Source organism: Ursus maritimus, unplaced genomic scaffold (assembly GCF_017311325.1).
Source record: "Ursus maritimus isolate PB19 unplaced genomic scaffold, ASM1731132v1 scaffold_4, whole genome shotgun sequence".
NCBI lineage: Eukaryota > Metazoa > Chordata > Mammalia > Carnivora > Ursidae > Ursus > Ursus maritimus.
The window spans coordinates 21,920,109-21,939,353 of NW_024426552.1; the positions used below are offsets into that span (position 1 = coordinate 21,920,109).

Here is a 19,245-nt window from a genome sequence, read left to right on the forward strand (position 1 = left end):
TCCCACTGTTTGGTCCTCAACTATTTTCTTTATTGGCTTCATTCATATCCCTTGGCTATATTATCTCTGTGCAACAGGTAGTCTGGGTCTTTCTCGTTGGACTTCTGCCCTATATTACCTAATGATTATGGGATTTTTTTTTCTTTTAGCAAGGATAACATGCTTATATCTACATATGTCAAAAGAAAAACTTCCCTCTAATACTAATTTTAACTTTGTCAATGTCACTATCATATACTCCCGTTCTCCCATATATATTAAATATTCACAGAATAGAACAATTATTATTTACACTATTAAAGGATGAACCCAAACATATGCCACATGAAGATATAAAGATTTAAATGACTTAACTATATTAGCCTCTGAATTTGATTTATTCTAGCCTGTATGATAATTATGTTTCCACTTAAATATGAGAATTTTGAACAAATGTTGAACTTTAAGACAGAAATCTAAACAGAAGGAAGTCTCTCTGGAAAGATAAAATGATGAGAATGAGATTCCAGAACAATATTTGTTCATTGTAATGAATGATCCAAGAGCTTTTCTGGGCCGCAATTAGATGTAACATTGACTCTTAAGGATACAAACCAGAAAACAGAAGTCTCTGAGATACATGATCATTATCTGGGGTGAATATGTTAATGTTTGATGTGTAGTCCTTCAGAAAATACCAACAGTATGTCACAAAGTAATTAATGTTTGCAAAGAACATCTATTTACCTTATTTGAAGAAATATCTTGTTTATTGCTACCTGCTGTATTAAACAGAACAGAATATCAGTCAGTGCTTGGGAAGTAAAAGAAAAAAGGGAATTGGATTGCAATTATTCTTCTTAAAATAGTTAAAAAAAAAAACCTAATTCTCACTATGGCTACTTTTGGCCAATTTGGATATATTTCTAATTGTTTTCTTGTGATTATTATTGGCCTATGAAGTGTAGAAGAGATTCTATAAATATCTGTAGCTATGCTTGAATGGTAACCTGAATTAATAACTAACATGTATTTATAAGATGGTCCATTTGTAAAGTTACATTGTCTCCCTTTTAACAGAGCCACAACCTAAAAGAATGAAATGTGTTGATATCTGTTTGATGTTAATAGAAGTCAAGTGACATTTAAAAATTCTATAGAAATATATAAAAGTAAACTGTCAAAGAACAGATTTAGAATAGAGTTTATTCACTTAGTGAAGTAAGCTTTTTAAAATTGACATTATATTTATAGAAATTAGACTGTACATAATTAGCTTTTTTTCCTGGATAATATGGTACATAAATAAAATATACAATTACATTCTAATAAAATACGATTTTTATACACATACAATGGTGATGCCATTAGTACTAGCATTCCTATTTCTAGGTACTCTCTAGCAGCAACATAAATGTGGTTGAATCAGTCATTGGGCTTCTGGGCCCATTTTGGCCAGAAACATGCCTTGTACAAGAATAACCAGTGCGATGGGTGTAGCCTTTGACTTGGGTTAAATCACTCTGTTAATCTCTTTAACAATTTAATCTAACCAATTTAAATGAAAACAAAACCACCATAACTTTTTAATAAAATTCAAAAGAATGTTTTTATTCTTGATAAAATAAGATCAGAAATCTTTTTCCAGGAGATTGATTCTGGACACAAGCCAGAAGGATGTGTATGCGTAACCTACCTGTACCAGGAGATGGAGGGCTCAGGAGAGCCAGAGGCCCTGCACGATAAGGTCATCTCTTCTCCTCTCTCCGCTGTGGCATTAAAAGATCTCTGAGGCATTGTGATTGCTGGCGGCACTAAAAAAAGAGATGAACATAGATTAAATAGAGATGAAAAACATTTCATCAACACCATGTGACTTTCTTACAACTACTTTTTTGTTGTTGTTGTTGCTAAAATGCTAAGCTTTAGAACTTGATTGCTTACTTCTGTCCTTACATCAATAGGATGGACTTGGTTTAACAGTAAAATGACTTTAAGACCACTGATCTGCCTTCCAATGTACAATAATTAGATAATTCATTCTAATGTTATTTTACTATTCTAATCTATCAAACTAGACTCAATGAGAAACTAGACATTTTAACAAATTTATATATATATATACTTTTATGAAATATTTCTCACAAAAACAGACAATATCGCCCTGACTGACATCAACACTGAGATCTACTTGGAGCATAAATGGATTTCCTATTTGGGTTCTCATTGGTATATGTAATTCTATAAGCAATCATTCACTGCTTCAAGACAGGGCTTTCAAATTAGGTGTCAAACTATAATGTTCCTTCTGATTAACTGCACTTAATTTCTTCACACAACTATAGAACATTTTATGAAGAGAAACTGCTCAAGCCATAGAGGGCATGAAATAGATTTTCATGAACAATTCAATTTTAAAATTAAGCTTCCCCAATTTCTAACTAATTACATTGCAAAAACTGTATATGCTGCACATTTTGGACATGTTGAAACTGTTACTAAAATGTACTGTTTGCAATAAACAAATCAATAGCATCCATAATAGATGCTAAATTTCAAACTACAGCATAAATTTTTATTTAATGCACATTTTTATGATTTTCAATTGACTACAACAAAATGATATTCCTAAAATTAATTATATTAATAGAATTGTTTTTTATATATCCTAAACAACATGACCAGACAGGCATTTATAAGTGTGATAATAATTAAATATCTCTACAATAGCATTCAGGTCAGCATTGATGCTGTATTATTGCCATTGATGGTGGGGGTAGGAACTGATATGTATCTTAGCAATTAAGCACAAGAAATCAAGTTTCTGCCTTTATGAATTTAGATACAAGGGACATGATCTGACATGCTGTCTCTAAAGTAACATAATAATTACAAGTATTACAATAAGATAGACTGTTTTTCAGACATTAACTCTGCATTTTAAGTACACTGAAATTTGACTTTCTGTACCTTGTTTTACTTCTTTTGTAATTATAGAAAAGAGTATTTTAATCAAAATGTAATGCCTTTCATTTTGTTATAATAAATGTCATTGTAATAGCACAATGACTATTTTTATTACAACAATAAATATATTTAACCCATTAGATAATTATAATGAAAATGAACTCTTCAATAGAAATGATCTCTGTAGTATTTGTGTAAATAGAAACACTTCAAAATGGAGAATCACATGCTCCACTTCTTGTCCTATTATTTTTAGTAACTGAAACAAATTACTTATTCTTTATAATAATTTTCTTTTTTATAGAGTAAACTGCATATGCTGGATGATCGGTAAGAATTGACAAATCTTAACGCTTACATTTTATGATACAGTGACTCTGCTCATGAAATGTGCACTCTTACTTACAGTGTGGATTTGTCGAACAATATTACTATTGCATATTTATATGGTACTTTAAAGAGTAATTCCAGAACTATTCTGAAGAATAATCGTGTTCAAAACCTGCAGAGGTGTTCACTAGTTCTGATGCCAAGATATTCAGGGAATTTGTTAGCCACTGTTTAGACTATAGAGCATTTTTATGTGTATTACCTTGTTGGTTCTAAATTTGCTATTGAGTTAGATTAAATAATTCTAAAAAGGATTACAATTATATTTCATCCAAATTTCTTGCTACCTCATAAGACCCACATCTAGTATATTTTTCTACTCTAATTTTTAAAAATACTTTTCTTTTGTTTGACTATATCTGAAATATCTAGTTTTAATAACTTCACAAAAACATATTCTATATATGTGAAGTAGTCAATGTTTTCTGGTAAGTTTCAGTTTTCATTCTTTAGCTTTAAGAAACATGAGAATGTGGAGGGAGGTAACTCCAGAACTCTGACTGAAACGGAGGTTTTGATCCAACTTCATGTTATAATTACCCTCGCTGGCTGCTCAGGCACCAAAGATCTCACTTATTTGACAGCTTAATTCCTTTAACCAACAATGGCATCCAGCAGTCCCACATGCCTTTTGTGTCTTGCAGTTTTCCTCCACATATTATCCCTTAAACATTTCTCAGAAGATGAAGAACATAGTATTAACTATGGAATACTCATGTGGTTCAAATTGACCACCACCAATAAGCCCTCCAAATTTACTCCGGATAAGGGTAACAACCTCCCCACCCCCAAATCACCACCACTGTCGGGAGAGCTACTCTTTCATAACTCAATGATTAATCAGATCTGGCCAAAATATATATCATCAAATAAATTTACATGTATATCCTCTATCTGCCAGAAGACTACTAAAATTAAGACTCATGGTCCTTTCTTATTTACTTTTCCTTGTGACACTTAGAAATTAGCATAAGTGAGGATTCGCGAAAGATGGTAGAATAGTAAGCACCAGGCATCTGTCTTCCCATCTGGGCAGCAATTACAGAATCTGTCTAATGTGACTGTCTTGGATCTCTGGAGTCTACTGAAAGTTTGCCGCTTCCAGGGGAAGACATGGAAGGTGAATTGCAAGCAAGGTCTCAAAAAGGTATTCGTACAACCATGTTCATAGCAGCATTACTCGCAATATTTTATGATTGAAAGCAACCCATATGTGCATCAATGCATAATGGAATATTATTCAGCTTTAAAAAGAAAGTTAATTCTGACATATACTACATACGGATGAACCTTGAGGATGCTATACTAAGCAAAATGAACCAGTCAAGAAAGACAAACACTCTTATGATTCCGCTTACTATGCACTTAGAGTAGTCAAAATTATAGAGACAGAAAGTAGAATACATTTTGATTAAAATTCTTGACCTTCCCCTCCCAACAGTACCTTATCCCTTTTCTCCTTAACCACTTAATTAATTGCTTGCAATTTTATGCAAATAATAACACACAGTTTTTTATGTTTCCTTTTTCTTTTACAAAATATACCCTTTTCTGTACCGTGCTTCTTTTCTCAAACTAATAATACATGTAAGAGATACATTTATGTTATTACATAGAGAACTTCTTCACTCCGGTTCAAATTACACAGTTTTCTACCCTGTGGATAAACAATTGGACATGTGTTATGTCACCTGAGAATATCCAAATATTTACCTATTATGATCTTTATCTACTGCAATCAATGCTCCAGTTAATTATCTAGAAGTAAAATTGATATGTCAAAGAGTAAATGCATATATAATTTTGACTGAAGAGGACTAAATCAAATTGCCCTCAGTGGTCATTACACAATTTTCAACTCCAACTATGGATTATTTTTATAACCAGAAAAAAATATTTAATGAACAAATAAGAAAATAAAACAATAAAAGTTGAAATTAATAATTTTCAGATAATTTCCTAAAGTTAATTCATAGCTGACTGTCTATAAGCATTTGAACCCTTACTAAAGAACATCCAAGTGAAAAATTGCTGTTGGAAGCATGAAAAGCACTATTTTGATTTTCTTCTTGTTTCCTCAGTTAAGAGGTGATAACTAAATAAAAGACTAAAGTTAATATAGAAGATACTTCGGGACAAAATTTAAAAAAAATTCTGAAAGTCTTGGACATGTTGAGGGATACTTTCACGATTAAGCATGGCCATTTTCATGCTTTTTTGAGTACATTCTATGATTAACAATATTCTATAGTACTCCAAGTATGTTTCAAAAACCTCAGAAGTCCTCAACACCCCTTCAGGTGGTCTTATGATGCCTTCCCTTTACCAACCACATATCTGTGTGAATATGGATTTCTCCCACAAAATGAATGTTTTTAAAACTTCTCATTTCAATGCCTAATATGATATACATATGATATATATAAATAGGCATAACCCACATCAACAAAACCTTGAGGAGTCCCCAATAATTTTACTAATATGAAGAGTTCTAAGGCAAAATCTTTTGACGTCACCTTCAGTACAAAATGAGATAGAACACAATTTGGTAATTCAAATGAGCCTTTAAAAAGAAGTCTTATAAAACTGCCAAGAAAAGTAATTTAAAATCAAAGCCATAGTGTATGTTTATAATTAACCTTAATGTGTAAGGTTTCAGAACACATTCCTAGAGAGTTACTAATGATCACTTTTTTTCTTTAAGATTATTTATTTGAGAGAGAGAGAATGAGCAGAGGGGAGGGACAGAGAGAGAGAGAAGGGCAGCTGCGTGGGGCTCAATTCCAGGACCCTGAGATCATGATCTAAGCTGAAGGTGGACGCTTAACTGACTGAGCCTCCCAGGAGCCCCAGTAATGATCACTTTTGAAAAATTCTGGAGAAGTGAATCTGTTGGGAAGTTTGATCAGTTGGAGGATTTCAGGACTGATCTTGGTGGCATACAGTAGACAATAGGCTTTATTTGGGTGGTCCTTGGACAGGTTGCGTAAGAGGGTGAATTCTTCCTAGCAGGAGACCTTCCAGAGACCGTATGTGTGGGAAGGGGCACCACGTAAAGGGGAGGAGGGCAAGAAAACTCCTAGGAGAGGCAGATTGGAGAAGGAGACTTGTGTGTCCAAGTGACAGCACTCCGCAGCACAGCAGGAGAACTCCAGAGGGCAGCAATGGCTTGGGCTGGCCCAGAGTTTGTCTGTGTACAGCTAGCGGAAGGTGGGTGCACTTCGGCAAGGTGTGCAAAACACGTGGATTCTAGGTGGTTAAAATATGCATATTTTGGCTACATTTAAAACAACAGATGTGTAAAAATTTGACTTGGGCGCTAATGAAGTTTTGAGCTAATGGCTCCAGCATGCTAGGAAGACGAAAACAGCATGAGGACTAAAATAGGAGGAGAGGGCTCTTCTTTGGCTCATTTATATAACAAGACTGAAGGTAATGCTCACAAAAATGTTGGGAGGAAAGGGTTATCCTCGTATTAAAAACTGTTCAGTTTACTATAATCTTAATAGACACCAGAACAAATCATCAAATGGTCATATAGCTCACAATTTGGGGAAGTTACTGTTACATGTTTTTTTTAAAAGAACAAATTTTATAAGACCAATATCATTTCCATCTGCGATAGACTGCCAGAAAGAAAGAGTTGCAGCCTCTTCTTTTTTCCCCTATTAAGTCCTTTAATGTTGCCCCACTTACTAAAGTAGATATATACGGTCTTAAATACACTCCTGTCAAAAGTTAGTAAGTAGGCTGAGCTATCCTAAAGTCTGAGCTAAACGTTTAGAACCACACTAGAATGACAAATTGAGTATCAATCAATAATTCTGCTGCTGTAAAGAATTTCAGTTAATATCTTTATTGGAAAGATAATCATTTTGAGTTTTAAAAAAAGAACAAAAAAATCCTGATCATATACATGTCAAGAGTTTAAAAATAATATTACAGATTTCCAGTTCTGGGTTAATAAGAGTAACCCCAATACATCCTGTCTGTGTCACTTAATTCTTCCCTAACACTAGGACAGCACACAGGGACAATCTCTTTGAAGATTCTGAAATGTAAATAGTAGCAGGCCTATCATTACTCAAAAAATATCAGAATTTGAAATACTATAAGGAAAGCTGTGGGGGAAAAAAATACTTTTTTTTTTCTTCAGAACCCTTTGCCTAGACTGAATGCAGCTGGAAACCCTGAAAAAAGAATCAACATGGCCCAACAGAGATCCAGAGAAGTCTTCTAGTTCGGTCTCAGGGAGCAGAAGAGATCCCCCGGCATAGCAGCGGGATCCTGCAAGTGCCTGAGTCTCTGAAGGAAGACATTCTTCTGCATCAGTCAGAAGAGCCGAGGTCCCAAGAAGGTAAGGGAAATCCCACTGCGTTCCTCCTTCTCTTTCCTCCAGCTAGTACGCCCTCAATAAGGGCACATCTGTGGCAGTGAGGGGTAGATAAAAACCCAGTTTTAACTTGTTTTTATTTTATTTTTATTTTTTTAAACCCTAGTTTTTAGTCCAAGGGACTGTAAACTGGAGACTTGCAGAACAGGAAAGCATGGGAGGCATCACAGAGTAGAAAGAGCTTAGGAAAGTAACTGCATCAAGTTATTCATGAAATCTTGGGCTCAGCTCTGAGCCGCGTATTTGTAGATCTGATCTGAAACAGTACCAAGACTTTGAGAATTGAGCTAAGAGCTAAAGCACCACACAGGTACTGAAATGGCCGTTGATACACATACATACAGATCTGAAAATACGGTAACGGTTTTGAAAATGTAACTAATTTTAATCCACAACCCACAGAAATCTGGTCACAATATGTGGCCTGAATTTGGACAGATTGTTTGGGAAAATAAAAATATCAGCATCATAATCAAATTGCTAAAAGCTAAAGCCATACAAATACAAAAAAATGTATCAGTTACAGGAAAACAATAATTCAAATAACTGTAGGTTTCTTATCAGAAACCATGGAGGCCAAAAGTGGTGAAACAATATTTTTAAAGTGTCATAAAGAGAAATATGTCAGAATAAAGTTCTATGTCCAGCAAAAATATCCTTCAGAAATGAGGGTAAAATAAAGACATTATCATTCTCAGATAAAAGACAATTAATGAAACTTCTGCCAGAAGATTTGATCCTAAAATAACTGGAAAAGGAAACTCTTCAGGAAAAAGAGGAATTTTATTAGAGGAAACTTCAGGGATGAAGAAAGAGCAAGAGAAATGGTAAATATCTTTGTAAAAATATGTTTAATGATTGAAGTAGAACATTGAGTATAGGGGTTTTCAATTAATGCAGGTATAATACAGAAGACAACTAAGACAAAGAAGAAAGCGATATAAGGACCTAGATGGTGCTATAGTTTCTACATTTCAACTGAAACAGTAAAATATTGGTTCCAAAATACAGAGGCATATTGTAATCACAATAGCAATGGGAAAAAATAGCATAGATATAGCCCAAACCACAACAGATAAAATAATGTTCACATAATCCAGAAGAAGGCAGGGGAGAGGAAATAGAAGAATGGGAAACAGAATACACTGAAAACAAATCAAACCCATGTGATGTTCAGGTAAAAGATTGAATACTTAATTTCCAAGCTTGGGAACAAGTAAGGAAGTCCCCACTCAACACTCCTAATTAACATCATTCTGTAGGCCAACACAGTACTAAGCAACAAATAAGAATAAAAAGCAGACAATTGGAAAGGAAAAAATAATTTTTTTCCAATTTGCAGATGCATTGTTGTCTTCACTACACATCCAAAAATCTACAAAAGCATTGCTAGAACTAATAAATACACCTAACACGGTCACAGGATAGAAGAAAAACACACAAAAAATCAGATTTATGAATATATACTTGCAATGAACAATTAAATATATATTAATATATATTTATATTTACAAATATTCATATTATATTTAATGGTTTATTAAGAATATAAAATCATATACAATAGCTCCAAAATATAACACTTAGGTGTTAATCAAACAAAATTCATGTATGGCATCTGAATGCTAAAAATTACAAACAGATTAAAGTGAAAAAAAAGCCTTAATAAATGAAGAGACATACCATTCATATATTTGTAGACTCAACATTGAAAAAAATGTGATATTTCAAAATTGCTATCAAGACTCTACACAATTCTAATTAAAATCCCAGCAGTATATCATTTTGTAGACAGAATTATTCTAAAGTTTAAGTGGAAGGCAAAGAAACTAGAATTTACAAAAGGTTTTTTTAAAAGAAGAACAAAGTCATAGAAATCATACTTTCTGATTTTAAGGAGTGAGTACAGCTATGCATTGGGGAAGCACAATAATGGTGCAGGGATAGGTGCATAGATCAGTGGAACAGAAAAGAAAGTCCAGATATAGACTCCTATGATACAGCCAATGTTTCAAAATTTTAGTTTACGAAGTGCAAAGGCATTTCAATGGAGAAATGATAGTGTTTTAGCAATGGTTTTTAAATAACTAGATATCCATATGCAAATGCATGAAACTGAGGATGGAATTTATCCCTCATACAAAACTGAGCCCCAAATGATTCAAAGACCTAACCTGAAAACATAAAAGCATAAAACTTTTACAAGAAAATTTGGGAGAAAATCTTTGTGACTTGGGGCTAAGTGAAGAGTTCTTAGACATGACACCAAAAGAATGGTCTACAAAAGAAAATGATTAATACTTGGACTTCTTTAAAACTAAAGTTAAGGGGCTGGGTGTCTCAGTCATTTGGCATCTGCCTTCGGCTCAGGTTGTGGTCCCAGGGTCCTGGGATCAAGCCCCATGTCGGGTTCTCTGCTCTGCGGGGAGCCTGCTTCTCCCTCTCCTCCCCACTCATGCTCTCTGTCACTATTTCTGTCTGTCCCTCTCTCAAATAAATAAAAAAAAAAATCTTAAAAAAAAAATAAAATAAAACTAAAGTTAAAAGGCTTTGCTTTCTGAATTACTCTGTTAAGGGAATGAAAAGATAAGCCATAGCATGGGAGAGAGTACTTGTAAGTCACATCTCTGAGCAAGGAATTGTATCTGAAATATGTAAAGACAATAAATTCAACAATAAGAAAAAAAGTGCAAAAGAAGTGAACAGACATCACTAAAGAGGCTGTCTGGAGAGCAAAACTGCACTTAGAGAAGTTGTAAGGAACCCTAACACTGTAATGAAAAAAAATAATCTAATTAGAACATGGGTACAGACATTGCAAAGAGACATTTCACTGATGAGGATATACAGATACAGGAATGAGAAACAAGTACATGAAAAGGTATGCACTCTCATTGGCCACTGCATAAAGCCATGGCAATATATTGCAGAAATGCACATTAAAACCACAGAGATTTCACTGCACACCTATTTTGATGTGTAGCATTAAAAACAAAAAATCAAAAACTGACAAGATCAAGCACTGGTGAGAATGAGAGGCAACTTGACTTCTTACACATTACTAGAAAGATTTCAAAATTATACAGCCATTGTGGAAAATGATTTTGCTGTTTCTCATGAAGTTAAAAAACATGCACTTACTTTACAGCCCTGCAACCCAACTCCTGGGAATTTATCCTAGATAAGGTTAGATTTTAGAGGGCTCCACTTATATGACATTCTTGAAAAGACAAAATTATAGTGAAGGAAAGGGAGTGGTGGCTGTGCGGGGCTTAGAGGTTGTAGAAAGATGCAACTTCAAAGGGGAAAAATAAAAGTGTTTGGGGATGATGGAATAATTCTGTTCACTAATTGCGGTGGTGGTGGTTACATGAATCTATGCTTACATTAAAATTCATCAAACTATACAGTAAAAATTTAAAAAACCCTAAATTTTACTATATGTTAATATAAATCAAATATGCAAACTTTTAAAAAATTTACATGGTCAGGTTTTAAAAAATTATAATTATATTAGAAATACTATAATTGTATAACATAAATAATGGTGTTATTTAATTTATAATTAAGTGCATAATGATTATCCACCAGATTCAATAAGGTGATCTACTAAAACAGTCCACGACTCCTGAACAAGTCAGTTCCTCATTGTTTAGAAGCAGGAAAATCTCAGAAATTTCCCAGTCTGAGGGAGTCTTGACTCATGTTCAGGGTGTGCTTGTTTCTACTTTACTTTATCAAAGTGCTCGCTTCGGCAGCACATATACTTTACTTTATCAAATTCCTTCCCTTTCTTTAACTCATTACTCTGATCTGCCAAATGAACTCTGAAAATCCCTTTACTTCTTGCTGCTCTTTGTTATCTATCATGAACTGCAAATTCCACAGCTTCTATAGTCTTCCTGTTTATGACACATAGACTTGTTGGCCTAGAATGTTGGCCATGTTTCAGTTCATGCTGTGGCTCTCTCAGAGTAGCTTTGTGATACCCTGCTATCAACAGTCCAGTGTCAAAACTGGAGTACAATTTAATTAATTAATTAACAAAAATAAATTAATTTCAAAGCAAAATGTGTGGGCAACATAGGCAGAAAATGAGACTTAGACATAGATATGTAGAGACAAAATGATTTTGAATTCAGAACAGAACAGAACACAGCAATATTTTGAGGTCAGGATTTAGGTATGAGTGAGCAACGTCACATTAAACAAAACATACTGCTAACATTATTTAAATCCTTATCATTCTCTGTAGAATTTTGTTTACTACATTAAAATATTATATACAAGAATGTCAGCTTCCAGCCAAGATGTAGAAAGAGGCACCCAATTTATCCTACTAAGTAAAAGAACCAAGAAATCGGACATACTGTACAAAACAGTTTCCAAGGCACTATGAATCAATCAACAAAGCAGTCAACAGTGATCTCTGAAATAAAAAAGGAAATGAGTGTGTCCTACTACTGCCTCAGCTAATTGTCTAGAGAGAGTTTCTAAGCTGCAGTAGAGGGAGGAGGAGCCCAGTTGGAGTCTAGAAGTCTCCCTGAATTGAGGCAGGGAAGGCAGTCAGAGGAAGCAAAGGTCACAGGACAGAGCGCCTGACAGGAGATGGGTGCGCAAGGAGGACTTTCTGAGATCTGCAGTGAGTTTCCCTGGGGTCTGCACGTACGTCAATGAGGAGAAACTACTGAGGCCAGGGAGAGAACTTCCAAAAAAATTCAAGAGAAACAATTTACAAAGCTCAAAAAGAGAAACAAATAGTTTTTATTCCCATGAGCCAGAATTAAAAAAAAAAAAAAAAGAAAGAAAAAACAAAACAAAAGCACCTCATAAAATATGTCAAATAAGGAATTTAGAAAGATTTTACCTCAAGAGTGAGGCAACATTAGCTCTGGACTATTTTGATCCCACCTAACAAAACTTAAAAGCGTGAACTGAAAGGATGAAACTGTATCCAAGTAATTCATCTGCATTCCCGAAAAAGACCTAAAATAAATAGAAATATATTCAGCACAGTAAAGGAGTAAACTCCACAAATTCTGGCATCCAATTTAAAATTATTCACCATGAAAAGAAGCAGGAACTATGAGACATGATGAGGAAAAAAAAAATACATTCAACCATAAGTGACCCAGAAATGGCACAGATGATAGAATTAGCACACAAGAACATCAAAGCAGTTACTATAACTGCATTCCATATGTTCAAGAATCTAGAGCAAAGACTGATCATGTTACAGACTTAGAAGATATTGAAAAAATCCAATTTACACATATTAAAGCTACAGTGTTTGAAGGCAAAATACACAGGACAGGATTAATGGTAGATTAAACACTGCAGAAGAAAAGATAACTTGAAAGAAGTAATAGAAACCATCTAAAAAGTAATACATCAAGAAAAAAAAAAGGACTGAAAGAAAATGAACAGAACATCTGAGAGATGTGGGGTAAGTTCAGGTGGTCTAGGCTATGTGAACTTGGAGTTCCAAAGGAGTGTGCGATGGAAAGCAATATGTAAAGATCTACTGGCTGAAAGATTTCCAAATCTGATAAAGATTATAATCCGAGTGCGTCAAAAAGACCCAAGTACAAGAATAATGACGAAAACTACACCAAGGTATATCATATCCAAATTGCTTAAAACAAACGATAAAGAGAACAATCTTCAAGAATCTAGGAGAAATGGTGGGTGGGTACTTTAGGTACAGAAGCACAAAACAAAGATGAGAGCAGACTTTTCATCTGAAATAACTCTGGCCAAAGGTAATGGCTCAGAATTTTTAAGGTACTTAAAGAAAAAAAACAAAAAACAAAAAACTTTCAATTTAGAATTCTATACTCTGCAAAATTTTATTTTTAATATGAAGGCAAATGAAGATTTTTCTCAAATATACAGTAGGTGAAGTGAATCATCACTAGCAGACCTGCCCTGTAAGAAATGCTAAAGGAAGTCATTCAGGCATTTGGGAAGTGATACCAGATGGAAATCTGCATATATACAAAATAAACACACACACACACACACGTTTATATTATTATATATTATATATATTTATATATATATATAGAGAGAGAGAAAGAGAAAAGTGGTAGTAGAGAATAATGTCCCCTTCCTCTGTAAAGATGACAATTCCATCAATGCCATAAACCCAGCCATTTATAAATATGTCAAGTTAAATGGCAAAGGAAATTTGCAGATAATAATTAAGATTATAAAGATTAAATGGGAAAACTATCCTAGATAATCCAGGTGAGATCACTTGCATGAGCCCTTCAAAGCAGAGAACTCTCTCTAGTTGAAATACAAAACAGAAGAGAGAAGGAGATGCAGCAGAAGGGAAAGTCAGAAATACTCTAAGTATGAGAAGGATTGACTACACCATTGTTGGCACAGGAACAAGAAGCCTGCATGTAAGGACCAGAGATGCCCCTCAAAACCAGGACAGCCTCCTCTGGGTGATACCTAGAAAGGAATTAGAACCTCAGTCCTATAACAAAAAGAGGACAAATCTGCCAACAACCTGAATATTAGAAGAGATTCTTCCTCAGAGTTGGTAGCAAGGAGCATAATCCCATAAATACCTTGATTGTGGACCTGTGATACGCTGAGCAGATCCTAGCCGAGCCTACGTGGATTTCTGATCTCCAGAAACTGTGAAGTAATAAACCTGTGTTATTTCAAGCCACCAAATTTATGGTAGTTTGTTACCACCAATGGAAAACTAATACAGGGTTTATAATTTATACAGATGTGAAACATACGACGACAATTACACAAAAGCTGAAAAGGAATACTGTTACTCAATGTGTGAAGAGTATAATATCACTTGATGAAGGACTGTGAAAATCAACTACTAAAATAACATAGCAATGATTTATAGTTAATGAGCCAAGATAGAAAATTAATTGATCAATAAAAAATACTCCAAAAAATCTAAAGGAGGCATAAATAGAAGAAATGAACAAAGAACAGATAAGATATATAGAAAGCAAATAGCAAGATTTAAACCCAACTAAATCAATAAGATATTTAATATAAATTGTGCAAACACTCCAATACAAAGTCAAGGACTGTCAGAATTGACAAACAACAACAACAACAACAACAACAAAACCCAAAAAACAAAACCCAAAAAAACAAAACCACTAAACTGACTATATAGTGCTTAATATCCTAATGATCAAGAAGTCAATTCATCAAGAGGACATAATTCTAACCTTTTATGCATGTAATAACAGAGCTTCAAAACACGTGAAGCAGAAACTAATAGAACTGCAAGGAGAAATAGATAAATCTATAATTTTATTGGAGATTAAACAGCCCTCTCTCAGTAATTAATAGAGCAAGTGGACAAGAGGTTAAGAAGGATAAAGAAGACTTGATCAACATTATCAATTGGCCTAACTTAACTAATTATTATTAAAACTTTAACCAAACCAGCAGATCACACATTCTTTTCTACTGCACAGGAAATACATTTGAAAAGATCTAAATCAAAGAAAGTGGGTTCTCTAATCACGTTAGAACCAAACTAGAAACTACGACAGAACAATATTCGGAAAATCCCCATATATCTGAAAACAAAATAACGCAAATCTAAATTAACCCATAGGACAAATCTGAAATCAGAAGGGAAACTGCAAAGCATTTTGAACTGAATGGCATTAATATAAAACATATTAAAAGTTATGGAATGAAGTTAAAACATTACAAACAGGGCATTCTCAAGCATTCAATGTATACATTAAAAGAGAAGAAAAGTTTCAAATCAGTGTCTTCAGGTTTAATTTTAAGAACATAGAAAAGAAGATCAAATTAAACCCAAAATAAGCAAGAAAAGATAAAATAATAAAGATCAGATTGGAAATTGATAAAAATAGAAAAAAGGAAAATAGAAAACTACCTAAACCAAATCGATTTCTTTAAGAGACCAATATAACCAGGAAAATACTAGCCACAGTGCCCAGAAAATAAGAGAGAAGGAGTGAGGGACAGAGGGAAAAAAAGTGAGAACAAAAGACAGAGACAGAAAGAGGAGAAGAGAGAGAGGATACAAGTTGCCAATACTGGAACTGAAGAGTCAAGATGACTCCAGACTCTAGAGATATTAGCAGGATAATAGAGAGATACTGTAAATCGTTTTATGCCAATAAAGTCAGCAACTTAGAAGAAATGGACAAATTCCTTGAAAGGTATAAACCACCAAATTTTACTTAAGAAAAAATAGATAACTTGAAGAGGACAACCTTTATCCATTAAACACTGAAATAGTTTAAAATCTTCTTGCAATGTAAACTCTAGACCCAGATGATTTAATGATGAATTTTATTAAATATTTAATGAAAAAAATTAAACCAAAAACAAACTTTCACAATATAAGGAAAGTTCTTTCCAATTCATTCAACGAGGCCAATAATATTCTGGTATCAAAATCAGACAAAGGCATAACAAGAGAAGAAAACTGAAAAAAAAAAAAAGCAAAAGAGAAAGAAACTGCAGAATAATATCTCCTAAGAACACAGATGCAAAAATTCTTAACAAAATTTTAGGAAATTAAATCCAATATTACATAAAAGAATAGCACACTACGGCCACATGGAAATATAAGGTTAGTTAACATCCCAGAATCGAACAATATACTTTACCAAATTAATCGATTAAAAAAATGCAAACTATGTTACTATCTCATTAGATTCAGAAAAGAACTACTTAGAAAAACCCAGAAATCATTATTGATAAAATTTCTTACCAATCTAGGAAAAGGTCACTTTTCAACCTGATAAAGAGCATCTCTGAAAAGCCTACAGCTAATCATATATTTGATATTGAAAGAGTGAATATTTGCCCTGAAAGATTAGGGTCAAGGCAATTGAAATCTCCATAGGAAGAAAATAATCCAGTAAAGAAAGTGGATTAAAGATTTTAGAAGAAAATTCACACACACACACACACACACACACACACACACACACACACAAGCATATGAAAAGATGCTTGACTTCCTTAGTCATTAGAGGAATGCAAACTAAATCTTCAAATGTGAAACTACTAAACACTTAATAAATGTTTAATCATAAAAGGTCTGACCATAGGAAATTTTGCTAAGGAAGTGGAGCAACTGAAAGGCCAATACAGTGCTTCTGGGAATATAAAATAGCCCAACCACTTTGGAAAATGATTTGGTAGAATTTTTAAAAGAAGGTTAAACACATACATAGGATCCAGCCACACCTGTCACAGGTATTAACTCAAGAGAAGTAAAAGCATACATCCATGAAAAGACTCAAATATCCAAATGTTGATAGCAGCTTTATTTGTAAGCCAAAAACCTGAAACATCCCATTCATTTGCATGAATAGATAAGCAAATTGTGAAATATTCCTAAAATTGAATATTACTAAGCAATACAAAGGAATGAAGTATTATGTGTGGAACAACATGGATGAATCTCCAAATAATTTTGCTGAGTGAAAGAACTTACTTAGAAGAGTATATACTGTATGATGACTTTTATTTTTTATTTCTACTTTACTATTTTATTTTATTTTACTTTATTTTATTTTTAAAGAGAGAGAGGGAGCTGGGGGGAGGGGTAGAGAAAGAAGGAGAAAAAGAATCGTAAGCAGGCATAGGGCTGGACTTCACAGCCCTGAGATCATGACCTGAGCTGAAATCAAGAGTCAGACAATTAACCGGCTGAGCCATCCAGGCACCCATGCATGATTACTTCTATATAAATTCTGGAAACTTTTGTGGGTAATGGGTATATTCACTTAAATTCACTATCTTGATTGTGGTGATTGGTTCTTATTATATATGCTGCATTTATACATATAAATATGGCATTTTAAATATGCAGTTTATAACTCAATAAGACTGCTAAAATACATGCAAGATAACTGAAATTGGATTGGTAGATTGGTAGTATAAGGAGGAAATGTCCTCAAGGTAATAGTAATATAATTTGGATTATTTAACCTAAGGAGAAAAAAGGTAAGCACTGATAATTATCAAATAAAATATCTTCTGTGATTGGGGAAATGATATATAGTTTTGTATAAAATAATTAAAAAGTGAAGAAATTATTCCAAAAGTTGACTGCTTTCTATATCCAAAACTCTAAGGTATTTCTTGATGCTATAAAACATTACCTTTGTTCTTGAAGCATTAATGGTCTAATTTGAGATAATTTCACACATAAATGGATAATTTCAAATCAGTGTGAAAGGTATATTGAGAGACAGATTGTAGAGATGGAGTTGGTTAATAATAGTTCTGCTGAAAAAGTGCTAAAATACCTTTGGGGATTACTTAGATGTCTGTCATTTGACTTCGGACAAATAGAAAGGCTTTGGAATTTATGATGAACTAGAAACTCCTCTAGTAATCCCCAAACATTTTCTGCACTAATAGCTTGTACCTGGACTAGCCAATTTGTAAAACCTGCTTTAATTACTTTAGGACCCCCACTGAGAGCATCCTGGAGATTCCTCACTCAGATACTGGTGGTTCAAGGTGAAGTGCATCTTTGTGTGCAAATAGAGCCCTGGAGAGCTCACACAGGGGGCTGTGTCCTGGACACCTGCCTGATATTTCCCTGCATTCTTTTCCTCTTGCTGCACTATGCTCTTTCCTTTAAAATAAGACCTTTACATGAGTATACTGTATGGAATTTGGTGAGTCTTTTCAAATATCTGAATTTGGGAAAATTTTACAGAGACAAAATTTTCTAGTGCTATGAGACCTTGAGGGGAAGAAGTCAGATAAAAGGAAGATATAATTGGGAAAAGCTTGCTAGAAATGATCCTTGATCTAAGTCTTATAGGGGAAATAGAAATCAGGCTAGTCGTGTGTGTGTGTGTGTGTGTGTGTGTGTGTGTGTGTGTGTGGGTGTGTGTGTAAGAGACAGAAGACTCATTTGACATAGAGATTGCATACTCATTTATCCTGGTAAAACTAAGTGTACTTCCATAAAGGGGCAAACCATACTGTACTTAAAAATGTGTTCAGTACAGGGAAATAATTTTATTTACAACTGGGTGTTTATTTAATTTATATCTAACTTAAACGGAATTCTTTCTGTTTCTCAACTGTATCTGCTGTTAAAAAGGCACATGTTCTTCCCACCTACACTTCTATTGAAAGCCATTGGACATGATGCAAAAAAAAAAAATAAATAAAAAATAAATTAAATAAATAAATAAATAAATAAGTGAAAGCAAGAGATACTGGTCATAAGTAACTTTCAATATGAATAAAATAGTGACATTGCTTCCTAAGTCATCCTTTAGTGTAGCCCAGTTTGAAGAACAGGACTCATGAATGTCATGAATGTAATCTAGATACTAATTGTCCTCAATGTCATTCATCTGCACAATGCCAGATAACACATAGATGGTGTCTTTGACTTTACTGATTGATTCCATAAAATGTAAAATATTTTCATCATTGCAGTATCTTGTGGCCTCTATAGATTTCTTGAAATTTTCATTCTTGCTTTCACAAATGAGTGTTCA

General features: G+C 33.8%; 1 protein-coding gene across 1 annotated transcript in view; it reads right to left on the bottom strand.

Moving 5' to 3' along the window:
- The window catches only part of NCAM2 (neural cell adhesion molecule 2), a 210,242-nt gene that overhangs the window by 169,241 nt on the left and 21,756 nt on the right, over nt 1–19,245 (bottom strand). The window contains exon 6 of the mRNA XM_040621667.1: nt 1,676–1,793. Within this exon, the coding sequence (XP_040477601.1) occupies nt 1,676–1,793 (118 nt within the window). The remainder of the gene's footprint in view (nt 1–1,675; nt 1,794–19,245) is intronic.